Genomic DNA, 22,802 nt, shown 5'->3' on the forward strand with positions numbered 1-22,802 from the left:
TTCTCTATATAGGCTGGGTTTATCTGATTGTTCTGAAACGAAACAATATGTACCACCATTAATATACACCCTAAAGTTTTTGGTACCACTTTTTTGCACAAATGTATTCCACTATACTTGATTTACTAGGATCAGTAAATTCTAAAGTGACTTTAGTTGCTGATGTATATTTTTGTTACAATAATGCACAGAAAATAATAGTCACAAATCAGTGTTGCTTGCTGTTTTATTTGGACCACTTGCCTTTGTTTCTAGATCATGGCTGTTCCCGGTGTGATGGCCTTATTTTCATCACAGAAGAAGAATCCTGTTCTTGTAAGACTGCTTTATTTTTTAATGGCATTGCATTTTAAATCTGTCCTGTCCTATCCTATCACCAAAAGTATTGGGACGCCCCTCCAAATCATTGGATTCAAATGTTCCAATCACCTCCATGGCCACAGATGTATAAAATCAAGCACCTAGGCATGCAGACTGCCTCTACAAACATTTGTGAGAACGGGTCGCCCGTGATAGGTTGCCACCTGTGCAATAAATCCATCTGTAAATTTCCTTGCTACTAAATGTTCCACAGTCAAATGTTTAGTGGTATTATAACAAAGTGGAAGCAACTGGGAACAACAGCAACTCGGCCATAAAGTGGTAGGCCACGTAAAATTACAGAGCGGGGTCAGCGCATGCTGAAGTGCACAGTGCACAGAAGTCGCCAACTGTCTGCAGAGTCAATAGCTAAAGACCTCCAAACTTCATGTGGCCTTCAGATTAGCACAACAGTGCATAGAGAGCTTCATGGAATGGGTTTACATGGCCAAGCAGCTGTATCCAAGCCTTACATCACCAAGTGCAATGCACAGGGTCGGATGCAGTGGTGTAAAGCACGCTGCCACTGGACTCTATAATGGTGGAGACATTTTCTCTGGAGTGACAAATCTCGCTTTTCTGTCTGGCAATCCGATGGACATGTCGGAGTTTGGCGGTTGCCTGGAGAACAGTATTTGCCTGACTGCATTGTGCCAAGGATAAAGTTTGGTTGAGGGGGGATTATGGTGTGGGGTTGTTTTTCAGGGATCGGGCTTGGCCCCTTAGTTCCAGTGAAGGGAGCTCTTAAGACATCATCATACCAAGACATTTTTATCACTTTCATGCTCCCAGCGTTGTGGGAACAGTTTGGAGATGGCCCCCTCCTTTTCCAACATGACTGCACACCAGTGCACAAAGCAAGGTCCATAAAGACATGGATAAGCGAGTTTGGGGTGGAGGAACTTGACTGGTCTGCACTGGCCTGACCTCAACATGATAGAACACCTTTGGGATGAAATAGAGTGGAGACTCCAAGCCAGGCCTTCTTGTCCAACATCAGTGCCTGACCTCACAAATGCTCTTCTGGAAGAATGGTCAAACATTCCCATAGACACATTCCTAAACCTTGTGGACAGCCTTCCCAGAAGAGTTGAAGCTGTTATAGCTGCAAAGGGTGGGCCAACTCCATATTGAACCCTTTGGACTAAGACTCTGATAGCATTGACGTTTGTGTGTAATGGCAGGCGTCCCAATACTTTTGGCAATATAGTGTGTGTATGTATGTATATGTTATATAGATATATTAGTCTACATACACACACTTTGTTTGTACTCAAACGTGTGCATACCATTGGAGAATTGTGTAATAGTGTACCATTTTTGAAGAAAAAAAGTGGGCAGGCAAAACACATTTCTTTTATTTCTTATGGGATTCAACTGTAGGTCATAACAGAATGATACAATCATAAAACAAATCATGGCAACAAGTAAATAAAATTACCCTTGTTCAGAATTCTGCATACCCTCAGTTCTTAATACTGTGTATTGCTCTCTTTAGGATCAATGACAGACTGCAGCCTTTTGTAATAGTTGTCTATGAAGCCCCAAATTCTTGCAGGTGGTATAGCTGCCCCTTCGACTTGGCAAACTGCCTCCAGGTCATGCACAGTCTGGTCGTCTTGCATGAACTGCATGTTTGAAATCTCCCCAGAGTGGCTCAATGATATTAAAATCAGGAGAGTGTGATGGCAATTCCAGAACCTTCACCTTTTTCTGCTGTAACCACTGTAGGGTCAGTTTGGCCTTGTGCTTAGGGTTATTGTCATGCTGGAAAGGCCAAGAGCGTCCGAAGCACAGCTTTTGTGCAGAAGAATGCAAATTGTCTGCCAGTATTTTCTGATACCATGCTGCGTTCATCTTGCCATCAATTTACACAAGATTCTCTGGACCTTTTTAAAGCTCACAAACCCCCAAACATCAGTGAGCCACCACCATGCTTCACGGTGGGGATGGTGTTCTTGACACTATAGGCCTTCTTGACTCCTCTCCAAACATAGTGCTTATGGTTGTGACCATGAAGCTCTATTTTGGTCCTGCCACTCCAGGTTACAGTGTGCCAGAAGCTGTGCGGCATGTCAAGGTGCTGTTGGGCATATTGTAACTGGACTTTTTTTGTGGTATTGGTACATTAAAGGCTTCTTTCTGGCAACTTGACCATGTTCAAGTAATATTGTATTGTGCTCCTTGAAACAACCATACTGTCTTTTTCCAGAGCAGCCTGCATTTCTTCTGAGGTTACCTCCTGTTTTCCCAGAGATGTGGGAAATTAACCTTTTTAACTTTGACATTTTAACGTGTGTGTGTGTGTGTGTGTGTGTGTGTGTGTGTCACCTTGTTTGTCTGTACCAAGCCAAACATTCCAGGGAATGTAACCTTTTTTGATCAGGGCCCTTTGGGTCCTTTTTAAATCATAATGGTACCAGAAATCACCCAAACAAGTATGTCATAATACATGGCTTAATATGATCACTATCTTTACATTTATTATTTTTATTATTATTTTTTATTATCCATCATATTTCCAAGATCAATGACAAAACTTCATGATTTCTGCTAGAGTTTGCAAACTTTTGAGCACATCTGTACTCTATACACATAAATAAAGACCTGCTGACCACTGTTTTCTTGTCTACAGGTGAATGCACTTATTGTGGTCTCTGTGTTTTCCTGTTTCACCACCTTAATCATTATAGTTTATGCTTGTCTGACTTTGACATATGGGGAGGATGATGATGAAGTGTTCTCTCATACACCTGTACACATTGTACATACAGTAAGTACTTTTCTCTATGGTATGTAATGTGAACGGCAGTGTTTTTAGTCAGTTGATTGTTATTAGTACAATCCAGTCAAAATGGAGGTACTTCAGTTTTTCAGCCAGATGTTTCTGCAGTGCAACATCTCGCCCACTATAGGCTCACTGCTGTCTCTCACATACAGAAATTTGTTGGAACTAAGAAGTGTTCATGGTTACCAATCTTGGAAGATTAAATGTGATTAGTTTTACAGGAAGGAGATGGAAAATATTGCACAGGGTTCAGGAGGTATGCTTCCAATAACCATATGAGGTGCTCTCTGGATTCTGGCTGCAGTGGATTGCAAAAAAAATTTGATCAAGTTAACTTCACAATGGTTTTGTTGGGAGGTATCAGCAGCTTCGATCTGTGCTTAGATTTGTTCATATAGTCAGTAACTAAGAAGATTATAATTTTGTAGATAGATCTGACTATTCCGCAGACAACCTAAATATTAATTTGGTGTCTTGTAATGAAAAAGAAAAATGTCTATGTATTTCACTTATATGGTTTTGATCCTGACTTTTTGTGTTTCATTTTCTAGACGTTTATCCTTAATCGACTTGTTCAAGGAGCAAACATAGCAATGCTCATAGCATCTCTCTTCAGCCTTTGTGTTGTCCTGTGCATAGCATACCTAGGTTGCCGAAGTTTACCATACTGTATGTGTTATGACAACATGACTGGAATGGTGAGTAATTGAATTCAGATGGAGTTGCATTTCCTCTTCCCTTTTTTTTTTTTTTTTTTTTTTTTTCCTTTCACTATGCACGGATGATGAGTAGGGATCACAAGACCAGCATTTTGTCAGATTTGGACAATGGGGAATTTGGGCTTTTTTGGAAGACATGGTATCGGCAGGTGTGCACAGCTGACCCTAGAGTTAATATATGTATCACATTAGCATCTTATGCTTGGACGCTCTTGTCCTCCAGTCTTTGTACACAGATAGCTTTGATGCTTAATGTGAGACCGCCCACTGTATATACACTATATCGCCAAAAGTATTCGGACACCCCTCCATCATTGGATTCAGATGTTCCAATCGCCTCCATGGCCACAGGTGTATAAAATCAAGCACCTAGGCATGCAGACTGCTTCTACAAACATTTGTGAAAGAATAGGTCGGTCTCAGGAGCTCAGTGAATTCAAGCGTGGTATTGTGATAGGTTGCCACCTGTGCAATAAGTCCATCCGTGAAATGTCCTTGCTACTAAATATTCCACGGTCAACTGTTAGTGGTATTATAACAAGTAGAAGCAACTGGGAACAACAGCAACTCGGCCATGAAGTGGTAGGCCACATAAAATGACAGAGCGGGGCTGTCTGCAAAGTCAATAGCTAAAGACTTCAAAACTTTGTGTGACCTTCAGATTAGCACAACAGTGCCTAGAGAGCTTCATGGAATGGGTTTCCATGGCTGAGCAGCTGCATCCAAGCCTTACATCACCAAGCGCAATACAAAGCGTTGGATGCAGTGTTGTAAAGCACGCCACCACTGAACAGAGCAGTAGAGACATGTTTTCTGGAGTGACAACTCACTCTGTCTGGCAATCCCATGGACGTGTCTGGCGGTTGCCATAAGAGTGGTACTTGCCTGACTGCATTGTGCCAAGTGTGAAGTTTGGTGGAGGGGGGATTATGGTGTGGAGCTGTTTTTCAGGGGTTGTGCTTGGCCTCTTAGTTCCAGTGAAGGAAACTCTTAAGGCGTCAGCACACCCAAGACATTTTGGACAATTTCATGCTCCCAACGTTGTGGGAACAGTTTGGAGATGACTCCTTCCTTTTCCAACATGACTGCGCACCAGTGCACAAAGCAGGTCCATAAAGACATGGATGAGCGAGTTTGGGGTGCAGGAACTTGACTGGTCTGCACAGAGTCCTGACCTCAACAAGATGGAACACCTTTGGGATGAATTGGAGTGGAGACTGTGAGCCAGGCTTCTTGTCCGACATCCGTGCCTAACCTCACAAATGCGCTTCTGGAAGAATGGTCAAACATTCCCATAGACACGCTCCTACACCTTGTGGACAGCCTTTCCAGAAGAGTTGAAGCTGTTATAGCTGCAAAAGGTGGGCCACCTCCATATTGAACCCTACGGACTAAGACTGGGATGCCATTAAAGTGCGTGTAAAGGCAGGCATCCCAATATTTTTGGCAATATAGTGTATACTGCAGATATGTGACCCCTCTGCGCTGGATCATGTAAGTGCACATTATTCAGCATTTCTGGATAGAGGGCACACACCCCCTTCCTGATCTGTGCTGTTCAGTACAGCACAAGCCAGTCCCAGCCGATGATTCATGGCCAGGACCTGCTGATCAGCTTAGTGAATCACAGTACAGAGCCCTGTGTCTACTAACAAGACAGGACTCTGTACAGAGAGCAGCAATTAGTAAAAGCAGCACATATTACAAATTGTTAGGCACACTGTTAACCCTTTGATTGTCCCCTAGATGTTAACACCTTTCCAGCCAGTGTCATTAGTGCAGTGACAGTGTACATTATTATCACTGATCACTGTATTAGTGTCACTAGTGATGTCAGTGTACCCCCCAGTGTCAGTTATCGTCTGCTAGCGCCAGATTGCCTGCCACATTATAAGTCACTGATCACTGCCGTTACCTGTATAGCGTCATAGCTACGTAAATATAGTATAAATACCATAGTTAGACGCTACAACTTTTGCACAAACCAATTAATATACACCTATTTGGGTTTTTTTTTTGTTTAACCAAAGACATGTAGCAGAAAACACTTTGGGCTAAAGTTACGAAGAAATTTTTTTTTTTTTATTATAGAAATCAAAAAAAAAAAGGGAGCCTCAAAAGAGTTCTGTTTGTGTGGGGGTTAAAAAAGATATAAATTTCATTTGTGTACAGTGTTGCTTGACTAGCAAAAATGGCCCAGTCATGAAGAGGGTAAAACCTTCCTGAGCTTATGTAGTTAAGTCCTCAGAATCTTAAGCACTTCCAGCAGCTGATTTAATAATTTATTCAGTATGCAGCTATTTTCTTTCATTCCTTTCCTGTATTCCAGTTTTAAGCTGGTGCCGTGACGGTTGTCCCAGGTTTCCTGTCTCAGGATGGCTCCTTTATCTAGCAGTGTCCTATGGAGACCTCCTTGAATGCAGGGACTAGAGTTGTGTATACTTACCCTGTGTACATTATTAGAAACGCACAGCCTCATAGCCTGGAGTGATAAGGTACTCCCAGCCCCCCCCCCACCCCTTCTCCAAGTGAACAGACTGGCTGCAGACTTCACTGTCCACTGTTTGACTCTTTCATGTGAAGAGCAGATGTTCAGGAATGCAGCACTGAGGGAGCAGGAGCCAGCAGCACTGACATTTGTAAACTGCAAGAGTTGGGGCAACAAATTGTTTACCAGGGAATGCTTATTTTATTGTACATAATGTGTTAAGCTCAAAAACTCTGCAGGTTAAATACTACTTTAAGAAAACACATCTCAGACTATGATACAATCATTTACTGCTAGCCTTTAGCGTCTGTAAACGTGTGACGCCAGTTCCTAATGTTGGTATATTGCCAAGCTTTCAATTATATCTTTACTATAAAAAAAGTTTCTCCATGCTGACAACTTATTTCAGATAAAATGGACTTTGCAATCTTAAAGCTAGCATCTCATAGCGTAATAGGATGTTTCCAATTTTGTCACGTTACTCTCCAAACCCTCCTATCCCCTCCAGGCCCTTCTAGTCAGGTTTTTAAAATATTTTTCTGAGCATGAACAAGCTCTTAGCTGATATTTTTTAAATCCATTTTTTTTTTTTTTTTTAGAGCCCATTTACACCTATGCCTTTTTTTTCCTTCCAATGTATCTTCCATTGTAATCAATAGAAGTGCATCAGACATGTTAAAATGTCAATTCACACTGACACCCACTAATGCATGTTGCAGTACACTTGAACCTCAATACTTGCCATAACGTGTTTCAGCTCCTGCTATGACACCTGTTGACATGCATCTTTTTATGCATTTTTGATCTGATTTCAGCTAGAAACACATAAAAGAAATACGGATGGTTGTGATTAGGCTTTTTTTTATTATTTCCCTTTTTTTGATTTCACACTAATACACTATAAGAATTTGGTTCAAAAACTTTTTTTGTTTCAGGATTGTTCATTTATTTTTCGAACCATTTTTGGGGTCAGATTGACAGTTTGCCTGCAGTGATGAGAAAATTTGAAGGAGCAGGATGGAAAATTTTTCTCAAACACAAGAAAATTCTAACCATGAATGTGGTTTTCATTTGGAAATTACATTCATTTCAAAGTCGCAAGTTAAATTTCAAAGTACTTTCAAATGACCATTCATCAATGCATCGATAGAATGTACTGACTTGAATTCTTCTATAAATGTTAAAAAATCTACTATGGTTAGCTTGTTTGCAGAGCATATTCATCTTCCTAATAAGAAAACCCAACACTGCCTCTGTCCACTGGAAATCTTTGATTTCCATGCCTGCTAGGATATTGAGGTGTCTTCTGAGTGAGAATTCAGATGTTGTTGTGAGTATTTTCTTTCCTTTTTTTTTTTCTTTCTTTTTTTTTTTCTTTTCTTCGTGCTAATTGCTAGGCTCAAACTTGCACCTGTATCTACCTGAAGCCAAAATGTGCTGCTCTTTTACAGGCGTGTGTGGCTGCCATTCATTCTTCATGGCACTCCAACTCATCTAACCACAGTGTGTTTGTGGTGTGGGAAATCGCATGGTGCCAAAGCACCAAGCAATTTTCCTGCAGCTGCAAGTTTTTCCTGTTTCCCGCAGGTACAGCACCCCATTCAAGTGAATGGGCTGCTGTGCTCACGCAAACACTGGGTGCACTGAATGCACAGGTGTGAACCTAGAGTTGGGCTCTATTCAAAACTTTGGCTAATGCATAGAAGTAAGACCAGGCTCTTTGTTCTTTTCTAAGTACTCCTTGGAAAATTGGATACACACTTGAAACATTGAATATGGCGTCAACAGAATTCATTCTCCAGTAGAAGTAGCTTCATGTAACACTACTCCTAGCCTTTTAGATTGAAAACATGATTTCGAACCTGCAGAACCGTAAAGAAGTTATGTAAACTCCGTGCTCAGTCCCTTCCACCCCATCCAGCACAGTTTAGCAGAGTTTAGGAAAAAGTCGGTTTGTCAATCTGAGAGCAAAAAAACTAGAGGCTTTGAATCGTAACTCCAGCTTTTGTGTTACTTATAGTTTTGACCCAAACAAACTATTTTATTTATTCAGAAATACTCCTGCTATCAGAACTGTATAAATTGTTTGTACCTTGCTAACCGCCAAAGCTAATGGCCACTACTCGGTCCTCCTGCTCCTCGACCTCTCCGTGGCCTTCGACACAGTCGACCACCCCCTCCTCCTTACTAAACTGCACTTCTTTGGCATCAGGGACGCTGCTCTCTCCTGGTTCTCCTCCTACCTATCCCAATGCTCCTTCAGCGTTACCTATAATGTTGCCACCTCACCCTCTCGCCACCTCCCCCTCTCTCCCCCTCTGTCGGTGTCTTCCAAGGCTCTGTCCTCGGACCCCTCCTCTTCTCTATCTACACCTCCTCCCTTGGCAAACTGATACATTCCCACGGCTTCAACTATCACCTCTATGCCGATAACACACAAATTTACCTCTCCACCCCTCAATTCACCCCCTCACTCTCTGCCCGCATCGCCCACCTCCTGAACGACATATCAGACTGGATGTCGCTCCATTTCCTCAAGTTAAACCTGTCCAAAACCGAGCTCCTAGTTTTCCCCCCAGCCCGCCACCATCACGACTAGCAACGCCACCATCAATCCCACCCCACACGCCAAAGTACTGGGTGTCACCCTGGACTCAAACCTTTCCTTCCAAGCTCATGTCCAATCACTATCTAAGTCATGCAGGCTCCACCTTCACAACATCTCCAAGATTCATACGTTCCTTACCCCAGACACTACTAAACAACTCATACACTCCCTCGTTATCTCACGCCTGGACTACTGCAACTCCCTTCTCACTGGCCTACCCAAACAAATGCTATCCCCACTCCAGTCTATCCTGAACTCGGCGGCTAGACTCATCCACCTCACCAATCGCTCCACTTCTGCCAGCCCCCTCTGCCAATCCTTTCACTGGCTCCCGATTGCCCAACGCATTAAATTCAAACTACTCTGACATACAAAGCCATTCACAACGCTGCCCCAAACTACCTAACTGACCTGATACCGAAATACCACCCCACCCATGCCCTTCGCTCCTCACAGGACCTCCTACTCTCCAGCTCCCTAGTCTCCTTCTCCCATGCCTGACTGCAGGACTTCTCCAGGACTTCCCCCTCATCCTCTGGAACTCCCTACCCCAATCCATCAGACTGTCACCTACCCTCACTTTCAGGCGCACCCTAAAAACCCATCTCTTCAGGGAAGCCTACCCCACCCTCACCTAACAACCGATCTCCTCCACTCCTCCTACCACTTGATCCCCCAGAGCCACTTCCTCCAGTACCACTATCCCCCCCCCCCCTCCTAGATTGTGAGCTCGAAAGAGCAGGGCCCTCGAACCCCTCGTGTATTGTACTGTTTTGTCTCATGTTCTGTCCCCCACGCTAATGTACAGCGCTGAGCAAACCCTTTGGCACTATATAAACACTGTGTATAATAATAATACCTTCAGCTACATACAGTATACAGCTCTGTGTTTTGGGAGCGGTATAGGGACTTCCCAGAGCAAAATTAGGTCAGGTTGAGTGCTGCTCAGCCATTTTAAAGGAAGCTTTGTATTTTTACGAATCAATATAAGGCTTCTTTTTGGTGGAGAGTCAGGTGGATGACATCACAATCTCCACCTCAGGCAATCAGAGGAAGCCTTGTAATTTTTGATAAAAATACAAGGCTTCCTGTGAACGGCTGAGCAGAACTCAGCCCAACTCGATTTTGTTCCGAGAATGGGATAGGAAATCTGTTCCACTGCCAGATCAGTGCTGTATACTGTATATAGCTGATGCTACATAAATTTTATAGATGGAAGGGAAATGGTTCATTTTGGCCAGTATGGTCCAACCAGGCTTAATATTATTATTATTATTATTAGTACTTCTATAGTGCCGTCAATTTACACATATATATATATATATATATATATATATATATATATATATTATAGTACATTCACATCCGTTCCTAACCCTCAAGAGACATACAATCTAAGGTCCTTAACTTACATTCATACTTACACATACTAGGGCCAATTTAGACGAGCCAATTGAACCTACCAGCATATCTTTGGAGTGTGGGAGGAAACTGGACTATTTTAAGTAACACAAACCCTGGAGTTAGGCTTCAAACTATTACTATAATATGTGAATTATTCCTGTGCATCCTGACTGTTACAAATGAAAGTAAAGCATACTTGCTGTTGGTTAAGGTGTGACGATCGCGGCGTCGTTAGACCCCAGCCCTTCTCACCAAACTCGTGACCGAAGGACTAGCCAATCTAAAACCATGCTGTCACGTGCGTCACAATGCCACGCCCAGCTGCACCCTGCACAACGATTTTCCAGCTAATGGACCACAATTGATGTACCTGCAGCCTGAGCGCGATTGTTACTGGGTCAGGTTAATTACGCAATTAACCATTCACACTGTCACCACCTCCTTTTTGTACAGAGAATAAGGAAACTCGGCAATATCAGCAATAACACTATGATGTTTGAATAATCGTCGGTATACCACTGTCACCGCAGACAGAGATATATCGAAGTTTAAAACACACAGTAGCGCTTTTCAGAGGCTGGGGTTCTGAGTTTGCATTAAAGAGCTTTAGAAACAGTTCAACACTTTCAGAAAGTAAGATTTATTACTAAAAGGTCAAAAGGGGTGCAATGGAAATATTTACAGAAATAGATGTAGCATATATATATATATATATATATATATATATATATATATAAACAATAGCACAGCAAAGAGATAACAGAAAAGAATTTAGATAAAGTACTTGCCAAAAGCCTTGGGTTAAGCAGCTTTCAAGTTTTCTGAGCAAAAGGGTGTTTTCTCCCAAAGTTGGTTATGATTTTAAAAAGGGAGAATTCTTCAGCTTTGCTCAGCTTAGCTTTCCTAGGAACTCCACAGGGTGTCTCCCTGACTCAGAGAACCAATCGCCTCATTTGGGGAGGGGGTTGTGTAGGCGGAGAGCGCAGGCTTTGACCAAAGCCTTCCCAATTTATACTATGGCCAATAACTTTTCCTAGGTACATATAACATTCACGAGGAGATTAATACCCAGAATCATCTGCTGAATGATTAGATATGAAATATCTGCTTGAATGGTTAAGGAGATATAATTTTCTGCTCTCCTGTGTATGTCAGATAGGGGGTGTAATATACCAGGCGACTTGTCTTAACGGGAGCCATCCGAATATGTGTTCCATGTTTGTGTAGTTATTTCCTATTTGAAGATATAAAATGAAATGGAAAAGTGAGTTTTTTTAAATGTAATCTGTTTTTACGACTCCCTGGAATGTCTTTTTTGAAGCTCAGCGGGGGCTCAGTTTATGGCGTTACGTCCCCTTCTCCAGCAAGAGTCTCGTAGACAGAGGGGCACCAGCTAGTTGTGCGATTTTATAACCATGACGCCCTCCCAATGAGTTTGCTGCCTGTGATCTGCATCAAACAGACCACATGTCACTCAACAGAGAGGGAGGGGGGATGAGGAAAGCTGATTTGGGAGAGAGAGCTACAAAATGGAGGGGTTTGGAGCAAAATGGATGACCGCGTCCATCTCTGCGCATGATTGCTACATAAGGAAGTGCTTGTTTCGTGGGCCATTTTTACCATTAAAGCTGTAGTAAATTCTAGAAGGAAAAAAAAATTCCCCTGCAAGGCAAAGGCATACTAGCACATTATGAAGGACTTGCTTTAAAACAAAGTCCTCCAGTGGCAATCTGTCAGCACTGCAGAGGCTTCCATCTTCATTCGGTCTTCCTTCTGGGTTCCCGGGCTGCGGTCGCTTGATTGGCCGAGCCAGTGGTGTATTTAGGTTTTGTGCTGCCCTAGGCAACACAAAAATAGTCTGCCCCCACGGACACCGACCAACACATCCCCCTCCCACAGGGAGAGCCTGACATTGTCCAACAACACCCCTGCCCCCACTCCAAAAGAGCCTTCCACTTACTTCACCCCCCCCCCCCGGCTATAGAGAGACTCCCATCTTCACAGCTCCGGACATCCCCGGGAACGGGAGGCAGGCTCTACATACACCATCAAGCAGCCCACAGCCTCTCTTGGTTCCCATGGTATGCTATCCCTTCTTTCATCCCTTCTTCTGGGGGAGATGCTGCCCCCCTGAAAAATGCCGCCCTAGGCAAGTGCCTTGATTGCCTTGTGGTAAATACGCCCTTGGGCCGAGCTATGATGACATCACTCCTGCCCATGTGCACAGGAGTCTCAGCTATGGCACACAGCTCTGAAGGAACAGCACGGGTATGCCGTTCCTTCAGATCGCAAGCGCCGGTGATGTCACAGGCTGCTGCTCGCTAGAATGGTGTATGTTTAGGAGATATTAATTTTGCCTAGCTTTATTATAAGCTTACCTGTAGGTAAATATAAAATGAGTTTACTACCACTGGAAGCTCAGTAGGCTTGTGTCTATATGCGGCAGAGTGAAAGACCTGACTTTTTTTGGACTTTTTTTGTGTGTTTTTGTGTGTTTTTGTTGTGGTGTGTGTGTGTGTGTGTGTGTGTGTGTGTGTTTTTTGTGTTTTGTGTGTGTGTGTGTTTTTTGTTTTTTTTTTGTCCTATTATCTGTAGAACTACAGTCATACAGCCATAAGTCAAAGCCAAGTTAGAACCATTAAAGTAAGAGAAACTTTCCCTGTAAAGTGCTGACTGGGTGCTTTCTTTGGGTGCCCAAGGTTGTATGCCTACAGTCTCCAGATGGAAATCTGGATATGATTGCGGCAGATAATGGAAAGTTTGTCAACATGGATATCAGAAGGCGAGCGTGTAGATGAAAAAACTGATCACACAGGAACAATTGGAATCTGTGTTGTGTCCATTTTTTTATTCATATTATTTATGTAAGAGTACTAATGCATGCTTAATATATGGCTCTGTAATGTCCAAGGGTTTATTTAATATTAACAACTCTTATATAAACCACTTGGTTTCTGTGGCTCTACTAATACTGGTTAAATATGCCTGCCCATCTTCTGACACATAACTTCAAGTTACCTATACACCGTTTTGGTCAAAGTGGGAGAACAGTTCCAAAGGATTAGAATCCCATATACACTGTTAAGATTTGTTCATTTGATTTCCATCCTGCTCCTTTTTTGAATCTTTCTTTTAATTGTTGCTTAAAGTGAACACCAACTTTGACCCCACTAACGATTTAAAAAAAATCGAAAAAACATTCTTAAAATTAAACCTTTTTTGAACAAAATTCTACTAGCTTTACATATACAAAATATACAATAAATAAGCCTTTAATGCTCCTGTAATTGGATTGTATATTATCACCTTTTAGGAATGGTTACATCCTGAAGATGAGCAGTCTCAGACTGTGGAACTGGTATGCACATTCCATGGTAAGCAAATGTATCAAAAAATAAATAAAACCTTTGCCATAGTTATAACTGTTTCTTGTATTTCCTTTTGCAATATGTTGTTTTTGCAATACACAAAAAGTACAAATATTCAGATCAAAGGTCAGAAAGCAAGCTGCAATAAGTAATCTCCGCATGTACAATACATGCACCAAATACAGTGAAAAAGCTATAATACACAATGTCACCTGGCATCCAGCCAGTCAAATTATGGTAGAAGTTACAAGTTCCAATTTGGTCCTCTGGTGTCCTAGGCTCTGAGCAGATAGATCCACTGACCAATGGTCGTTATTGAGCAGTTTCAAATACATTTTGCATAAAAAAAAGTACTTTAAAAATAAAATGTATAAAATACAAAAATACTTTAAAATATTGTGCTAGCAGACATCTGATCATTGGGGGAGAGCATCTGGAGTTCCCAGTACAGCTAGAAAACTGACCATGATGTGTTCTGCTTAGTGTGGTCAGTTTTTGATAGAAAAGCAGAGGATATGGCAGGATTTCACACTAAGGAAGAAATACAAAGAGAACAGGATACTTTTTTTTTTTTTTTTTTTTTTTTTATACATGCACATGGTACAGCAGGCACATATCAGGGATATGAAATGTTGGGTTTACATATTGCCAATTCCTATAATGTTGGTAAACCGCTATTTGATATGTTGCTTGCTGGATTAAATCTGCTTCGGCCCCTTCCCTCCTGTAGTCCAAATTTAACAATGATGGGCTAGTAGTATGCCTGGTAATACCAGGCTCTCAACCAAACCAGCAAGTGATGATTTGTGTATTTAAGTTATAGGATAACTTAAAGCTGCACTCCAGACAGATATAAAATACACACATTATTCAGTATTAATGAATATGTCACTAAATATATTTTTGTAAAATACAAGCAGGATTAGTACCTGAATTTCATTTGATATCTGCCTTTTTCAGTCTATGTACAGCATGGCTCAGACTGGAAGAGGGGGAGCACAATGAGCCAGTTGGTTTGGCTGCAGTTCTCATATGCTAACTATGATCAAGCCAATAGGAGAAGAGGACCGAGTGATAGACTAGCTGTTCAGCGTGCAGTGTGTTTCTACTGTCCCTGTCCAGGATGGGTGAGGGGCAAGACCTGTCAGTGTAGCTTTACCCTAGTAGAGAAAAATAAGCCCATCTGCTCAATTTAGATGCATATAATGAAACCATTTTACCTGCCAAAACAAATTCTTTTGCATGTGAAAGGGCTCCATTATTTGGATCTCATTTGTGTGTTTCGCCTGAAATTTAATTTTAACTGAAGTGCTGACATCTAGACATAACTGGCATATCGCAAACATTTTATTTCCAATATAGGGAATACAGTTTAGTTGCAATGTGCACTGTATTCAGGCCATTTCCTAGCCCAGTCCATCTTGGATTTTACTTCTCTGTAATTCAAGCATACATGCAGGGGTGTCTGAAAATCTAAAATTTATGGTGAATATGTCCACTGCATTTATCCACCTCCCTACTGCTGTATGGTCTATCACTAGAGTACCATTTTTAAACGTCACTACAGAAATGACTCTTGGGTGGCAAGTGTACCCATTAATGTCTGTGGATTGAGTTGTCCTCAGTTGACTGTGTGCAGAACTGATCTAAACCGCTCTGTTCCATGTGATCCCTGTGGTGACCATCTGCAAGCCTTCTCCTTCCTCTTACAACAGAAGAAGGGGAAAGAGGAGGAACTAATGAATGGATTTTTTTGTTTTGTTTTAAAGTGTTACTAAACCCACAACAGTAAAATCAGTCTATATGCAGTAAAGCATGCTTGTTATACTCACTGTGGAAACTAAGGGGTAATCCTCTGCATTGTGTTTGATCCTGTCTTCTCTGATCCTCCCTTTCTTCCAAAGTCTCCCTTTTTTATCATCTGATAAGACATATCTGGTAAGACGCTCTGCACATGCTCAGTTTGGTGTGTTGCTAGAGGTGTTTTTGTTTTTTTTTTCTTTTTTTTTGGGAGAGTGCATGTGATCGGTACAAGGCCATTCAGCACTGTCCAGACAGAGGTCAGAGGTTCTGCATCCCTCCTAGATAAAACTTCCTACAAGCTTGAACCAGTTCTGTGCTGAACACTGATAGAAGTCACAAGACTGATTTAACTGCTGATGAGAAAAGATATTTAGCAGTTTATATTTACTAAAATAATTGCATTTCCATGTTCTGTGTATTGTGGGAGACCAGATATAGTGAATGCAGGGTCCTGGGTTTAGTAACACTTCAGCTTTATAGGAGAGGAGGGGGAATATCACCTCTTTCTGAGGTGAGCAGTAATACCAGCATTTTTCTTCATTTTACAAAAATTGCCATGAAAAATGAGATCACCTTGGGGATTCTACTTTCCAAAATGGAGTCATTTTTAGGGGGTGTTTGTACTGTCCCATACTTTTTTATTTGTCATGCCTTATAACAGAAAGTAGGATAAATGTGGTTTTTGTTGCTTTTTGTCTTGTTTTGTTTTCAAAATGTCTACTTTGGTTTTTTTGGGGGGTTTTTTCCCCTTCTACAGAAAAAAAAGCTATGTTTAAGGCCTGATGGCTGAAACCGGCTGGCTTTTTTTTCACCTGTATGAATCCAGAATATTGTTTTAGCCAATTTTCATGGCACCAGCCTTTCCCTTTTTGCAGTGACAGAGTATGGAGGTTTGCAGATACTTCCTAGGCTGTGTTCCTGAGGCTGACGAGGAATTACACAGGGGGTAATGGCTCGGATGCACCTGTTCCAGTTATGAATTATTACCAGAATAAAGCTCTATCTGATATCAAATTCATTTGGGTATAGTTTGCATTAGTCATGTAAACTATCACACCACTAAAAACTGAAAATGTCCTGGTAATGAAAGGGGTTGGGCTAGTACTGAAGTAGTTATATACAGAACATATAATTGAAAATATGCACTTTTTTTCTTTTTTTTATCTATCGTATTTTCTTTTTCAGAAGCAAATGAGCGGATATTTAATTCTCCAGCACAGTTCACGGAAACCAGTGCAGAAACAGAAGAGGCATTATCACAGCCACCTCCATACGTCAGACTGTCCTGAACAAATGAGGTCTGTCAGGAATATGAGGACTTTCGTAATGTGACCTTCCTGTATGAGGCCTATTTAGTTTTATAGTGTTTACTGTGCTAAAATTTTAACGGTACTTGAACAGTAATTATTTTGTTTTCTATTTTTATACGACAGTGATTCCCTTTTTTGTATATATCTTTTATTTGCACTAAAATTTATATTTGTTTGCAGTGCCTTACTACATCTAAATGATGCACACCATAAAGCAGCATCCCCATCACACATGCAGATTTTATTATGTTACACTGTCTTACCCCTGTCCATCATTTGTCTTCATTGCATGGCATGCATCATCCATGGGTGAAGCCAGGATCAATGACTTTGTTAAGACTGCTCTAACAGTGTGTCAGTCAAGACATTACTTTGAAGTTTGAACTGACTAACCCATGGACCCATGTCTCAGTATATTTATAATGAAGTACAAATGATACTTCATTGTTTGGTGCAAGGATGTATGGATCATGGATCACACTATAAAGCTGCATTCATACCTAAGCAGAGCAATTTTCAAGTGGTTTTGAACGTCTATATGAGCATTTTGGAAGCATATTTCAGGTGTTTCACATATTGATTCAAGCTTCTTGTTTTAGCCAATCGAAATCACTTTGCAGGAGACCAGTTCTTATAGGCTACAAAAAATTCCTTAAAAATGCTAAATTCAAGTGTTTTCATGCATTCCCATTGAAGTCTATGGAGCCAGAAACCTCAAATCTGCCTCAAAAGTAGCTCATGTAGCTTTTGGAGCATTGAACATGGAGCTACAGGCACCTGAGTGTGTATGTAAACAGCCACCATTTTATTACACCAGATTTAGTTTGCGTAGCTTGAAGCTCAAACCTTCAAAACTCAACAATGTCCAGGTGTAAATGAGGCCTTGGGCTAAAGGAAGAGTACATACACAACAGCAGTCACCATTAGAAAGGTGTGCGCTGGTAATGGGAACTGAAACGCAACCGCATGAATTCCAGCAAATGATGTATACTGGCTGCATTGCTGGCGTTCAATTACATACTTGATATGTGCTGGTTCCAACAGTCATGCGTTCTGGTATATGGATGCTCTCCAAAGATTTTTGCAGTTTTTATATACGGTGATCTTTTGTTGCAGCATGTTCTCCATTGTACCTTGTCCAGGAACTGTACCACTTTAAGACTGCATATCTAAGAGGTGTTGCAGTATACATGAGTGTTTTTACTTCATCTGGTCTTAAAACTATACTTTCTGTTCTTCATCCTGCACTGGTATATTTAAAGCCCTAACCCTTTTTTATATTTCAGCTGACACATTTTATAGGCTTCTCTTGGCTCCTGGTTTATGTGTGTATTGTGCTATTCACTTATAGGACCCACTAACTGCCTATTTAATTCACAGGCACCTTTTAATTATTCAAAAACATAATGAATATTGATGGCAACTGCTTAGAGTTTAGCCGTTACTTTTAAATGCAAGCATGAAACTAATGTGATATCACACTTCCAAATGTTTGATTAGATTTATTAAAGTTATTTATTATTGCCATGTGTAGTTTTCTGTACCTGAGACACTGAGTGCAAAAATTTGTTGTGTGTGTGTGTGTGTGTGTGTGTGTGTGTGTGTGTACTTGACTGACCTGCAAGTTTGGGGTGGAGGAACTTGACTGGCCTGCATAGAGTCCTGATCTCATCCCAATAGAACACCTTTGGGATGAATTAGACTGGAGACTGTGAGCCAGGCCTTCTCGTCCGACATCAGTGCCTGACCTCACAAATGCTCTTCTGGAAGAATGGTCAAACATTCCCATAGATACACTCCTAAACCTTGTGGACAGCCTTCCCAGAAGAGTTGAAGCTGTTGTAGCTGCAAAGGGTGGGCCAATTCAATATTGAACCCTACGGACTAAGACTGGGATGCCAATAAAGTTCATGTGAGTGTAAAGTCAGGCGTCCCAATAATTTTGACAATATTGTGTGTGCATGTATGTGGGCATACATACATACATACATAATATTGTCAAAATTATTGGACGCCTGCCATTACATGCACATGAACTTTAATAGCATCCCAATTTTAGTCCGTAGGGTTCAATACTGAGTTGGCCCACCCTTTGCAGCTATAACAGCTTCAACTCTTCTGGGAAGGCTGTCCACAAGGTTTGGGAGTGTTTTGACCGTTCTTTCAGAAGCACATTTTGTGAGGTCAGGACTAGAAAGCCTGGCTCGCAGTCTCCACTCTTAACTCATTCCAAAGGTGTTCTATCGGGTTGAGGTCAGGACTCTATGCAGGCCAGTCCAAGTTCCTCCACCCCAAACTTGCTCATCCATGTCTTTATGGACCTTGCTTTGTGCACTGGTGTGCAGTCATGTTGGAACAGGAAGGGGCCATCCCCAAACTGTTCCCACAAAGTTGACAGCATGAAATTGTCCAAATTGTCTTGGTAACGGGTCAAGCCCAACCCCTGAAAAACAACCCCACATCATTGTACGTGGCCTTCCACTTCATGGCTGAGTTGCTGTTGTTTCCAGTTGCTTTGCTTCTACTTCGTTATAATACCACTAACCGTTGACTGTTGAATATTTAGTAGCAAGGAAATGCAACCTATCACAGTACCACGCTTGACTTCACTGAGCTCCTGAGAGCGACCCATTCTTTCACAAACATTTGTAGAAGCAGCCTCCATGCCTAGGTGATTTTTTTTTTTTTTTTTTTTTTTACACCTGTGGACATGGAAAATATGTATGTGTATATGTATGTGTGTGTATATATGTATGTGTGTGTGTGTATATATATATATATATATATATATTGTGTGTGTATATATGTATGTTTATTTTCCATGTCCACAGGTGTAAAAAAAAAAAATTAATGGAAAATATATATATATATTCCATTATAATAATTTTTTTTTTTTTTTTTTATAATTCGACCCAGCGGGTTGAACCAAAAAAAAAAACCAAAAAAGTGTAGATTCCCCCATCCACACATTCAAGGTGTGCTCTTGGGTTCTTATGATTGGGAGCTTCTTTACAACCAGGGTGCCCATACGTGAATCGAAATTCTGTTGGCACATGCTGAACCAGCCAACTTTTGATCCAGGTATGGCCAGTATTATCTAAAGCCAACATAATTTTTTTTCCTGCGGTTTTGGGTGGTTAGGGATGTTTAAAACGTGTTTGTGTGTGTGTGTGTTAGCAATCTGTGTGCCATTGTAGACACAGCAGGAAGGGAGAGGAAATCTCTCCAGTGAGGGAATCTTTAGTCTGTTGTTTAGAACAAGTGTCCCCCATTTGACATTTAGGGGGATCATAAAGATGAGGGGAAATGTTCTGATTTCTCTGTATTTCATGGCAGTGGTTACCAGGACAATTAAATTAGGAATTTGAATCAAATACTTATTGTGATTTTCCTTTCCTGGTGCCAGTCCGCATGTATGTTGGCTCCAGGAAAACTGATATTTGATACAATTTCTTTCTTGGTGTCAATCCATGGCAGCACACGAGTGGATGGCACCTGTAAATGTGTGGGTTTGTTTTCTATTTGTCAACATTATCTCATCATCATGTCATCCTCTCTTCTGCTATGCTATTCCTCTGACCTAAAGTGATTGTTATTTCAGTTAAACAAAAAAGACCCTTTACAAACATGTTATACTTGCAGTGGTTTTTGCACAGAGCAGCCCCGATCTGTTCTCGGGGGGGGGGGGGGGGGGGAGGGGGCAGCAGCACTGTTGGCTCCACCCCACCAAGTGCTTCCAGAGCATCCAACTTGCTGTGGGGGTACTCATGTGTGCTCTCTTTCGAGCCCTGCTATGCGTGTTCATAAGACACACAAAACGGTTTCAGCCCCTCCCCCCACTCTTCGTTACTGGCTCTGATTGGCAGGAGCCAAGGGCTCCTGCTGCTGTATCCGAGCCAGTGAGGAGCAAGAGAGCCATGAAAGCCTTGGCTCTTGTGCACATCGCTGGATCAGACTCAGGTATGTATTTGGGGGTGGGAGAAGCTACATGCATTAGGGGGAAAAAAAAAAAAAACCCTTCTGCTTTTACAACCACTATTTTGGAACAAGCCTACATCGGTATACAGTATGTAAGCTCAATCCCCCCCCCAAAAAAAAAAAATCAGATCATAAGGTTTACATGATAATGTCATTTGCAAAATAATAGAACAGGAAGTGTTTAAAACAAGGGTAGTTATAAGTAACAACATTTTTAACACACATTATGCAAGCTTCATCCACTATTGTCAATGTTGTCATATAGCAAACGGCTGGCTAGGCCAGGCCATAGAGTTTGCCATTTTCTTTTCTTCTGTCACAGGTGGAAAGAGAGAAATAAAATTGCTTGATTCCCCCATCAACACAGTCAGTCCCTCCTGCAGCGATCTTGTATTCTGCTAGTGGGGAGCCTTCCCTGCTGGCAGAACAAAATTAGTGTTGCTGGCTATAGCCAGGAGCACTAATTGTTTGAGAGGAAAAAACCCAATGGGCTGGTTGTGCACAAGCCGATTTTGATGGACTGAAATTCAGCCAGTCCCTGCTGAACAAAATTTGAGACAATTTGTGCTAAGTGATGTAAAGCCTGGTATATAAAACACTCCTTTTTTTTATTTTTATTTTTTTTCATTACTGTTTGCATGTTGATTCTACATACTATGTATTTTTAAATTAAAACCAATTTTCAATATATTGTGACTGATTATTTTAATAGTGTAGCTGGGTGTCCACCACAAACTAGTCCTAATCCACAAAATAATTGCTAAACGTGTCAAGCAAGTATACCTTGCCTAAATGAACAAATTGAAGTGGTGCATGGTGATGCAATCCCTCCACTTACCTCTGCATGCTGTTTGACTGCGATATGTACTAGCTTACTGCTTTTCTTTATCTTCAATGTGCAAAGCAGTAAGCTAGTACATATCGCAGTCAATGTGCAAAGCAGTAAGCTAGTACATATCGCAGTCAATGTGCAAAGTATTATAACCCAAAGCAACAAGATAGACTTCTTAGCTGATACTTAGTCAGCTGGCAGGTGCTCTCTTTAAATCATACCTTTAAAAGTAGAATCCAACTCCGCAATATAACTGTTTCTTAAGGCATGCCATGAATAACAATCACAGTTGCTTATGCTTTCATCCGGAATGTCAGGCCATCAAATGGCTGGTGTAATAACTGATCACATGTACAGCACTGTGGCAACTGCAGATCAAGTGGAGGCGAAGATGAACCTTTCCTTGGCTGTAAGGGGTAGGAGGGTTTAGTTCTGCTTTAAAATGCCTACAGTAGGCCACTTGATCAATACAAGTTTTTCATCTAGTTATTTGCTGTACTGCTCATTGCAATTGAACTCCCTTTTTTGTTGGTAATTGGTATCTTGGAACATTGTAACCACCAAAAATTGTATTCAAAATGGTTAGGGGTGAATGCACATATTTCCATATTATGCATTTTAAATTAACTGCCACCACACTGACATCTACTGACCACCAATGTCTAAACATGTATTAGTTGCCATAAGAGTGTTATGGTCCATCTATGTTTTAATAGTTGCAGAACCACTTTATTTCTCATCCCTACCGTTCTCTGTTTTGAAGAAAAGTGTGTTGATATCCTGGCAATGTTTAAAGTGTTTTTTTGTTTTTTTTTCTTTTTCCTCTCGGCAAAACTAGAGTTTTTTAGGTTTAGGAGAACAATAATTTTGTGTCAATTTGCATTGTTTTTGTAAAATTAAAGTTTTGAAACTTTTTTTTTTTTTTTAGATCTGTGCATGCCCAGTCCTGATATAAACTTAGAAATAAACCATATAACAAAGAATTCCCAAAGCACTCTAGGTTAGCTAAACAGACAGTAGTTCCATTTAATTATGACCTGTATTGTGGGGTCTGATATGGGATGAAAAATTTACTCTGATCTGAGCTCTATAAACATGCTGAAAAGATTCAATGTGAACTGTGAAAAGTGGTCAAGAGCTACAC

General features: G+C 41.1%; 1 protein-coding gene across 2 annotated transcripts in view; it reads left to right on the forward strand.

The window, feature by feature from the left end:
* Nucleotides 1-18,373, forward strand: part of LOC149449055 (uncharacterized) — a 35,431-nt gene extending 17,058 nt beyond the window's left edge. For both annotated transcript variants that reach the window (XM_089693899.1, XM_089693900.1), the window contains exons 3-7: nucleotides 256-315; nucleotides 2,996-3,133; nucleotides 3,700-3,846; nucleotides 13,681-13,741; nucleotides 16,724-18,373. In XM_089693899.1, the coding sequence (XP_089550025.1) occupies nucleotides 256-315; nucleotides 2,996-3,133; nucleotides 3,700-3,846; nucleotides 13,681-13,741; nucleotides 16,724-16,827 (510 nt within the window). In that variant the 3' untranslated portion in view covers nucleotides 16,828-18,373. The remainder of the gene's footprint in view (nucleotides 1-255; nucleotides 316-2,995; nucleotides 3,134-3,699; nucleotides 3,847-13,680; nucleotides 13,742-16,723) is intronic.
* Nucleotides 18,374-22,802: the final 4,429 nt, after the last annotated feature.

The sequence above is a fragment of the Staurois parvus genome, unplaced genomic scaffold (genome assembly GCF_062004578.1).
Source record: "Staurois parvus isolate SC_StPar_1 unplaced genomic scaffold, SC_StPar_1.0 ptg000639l, whole genome shotgun sequence".
Classification (NCBI taxonomy): domain Eukaryota; kingdom Metazoa; phylum Chordata; class Amphibia; order Anura; family Ranidae; genus Staurois; species Staurois parvus.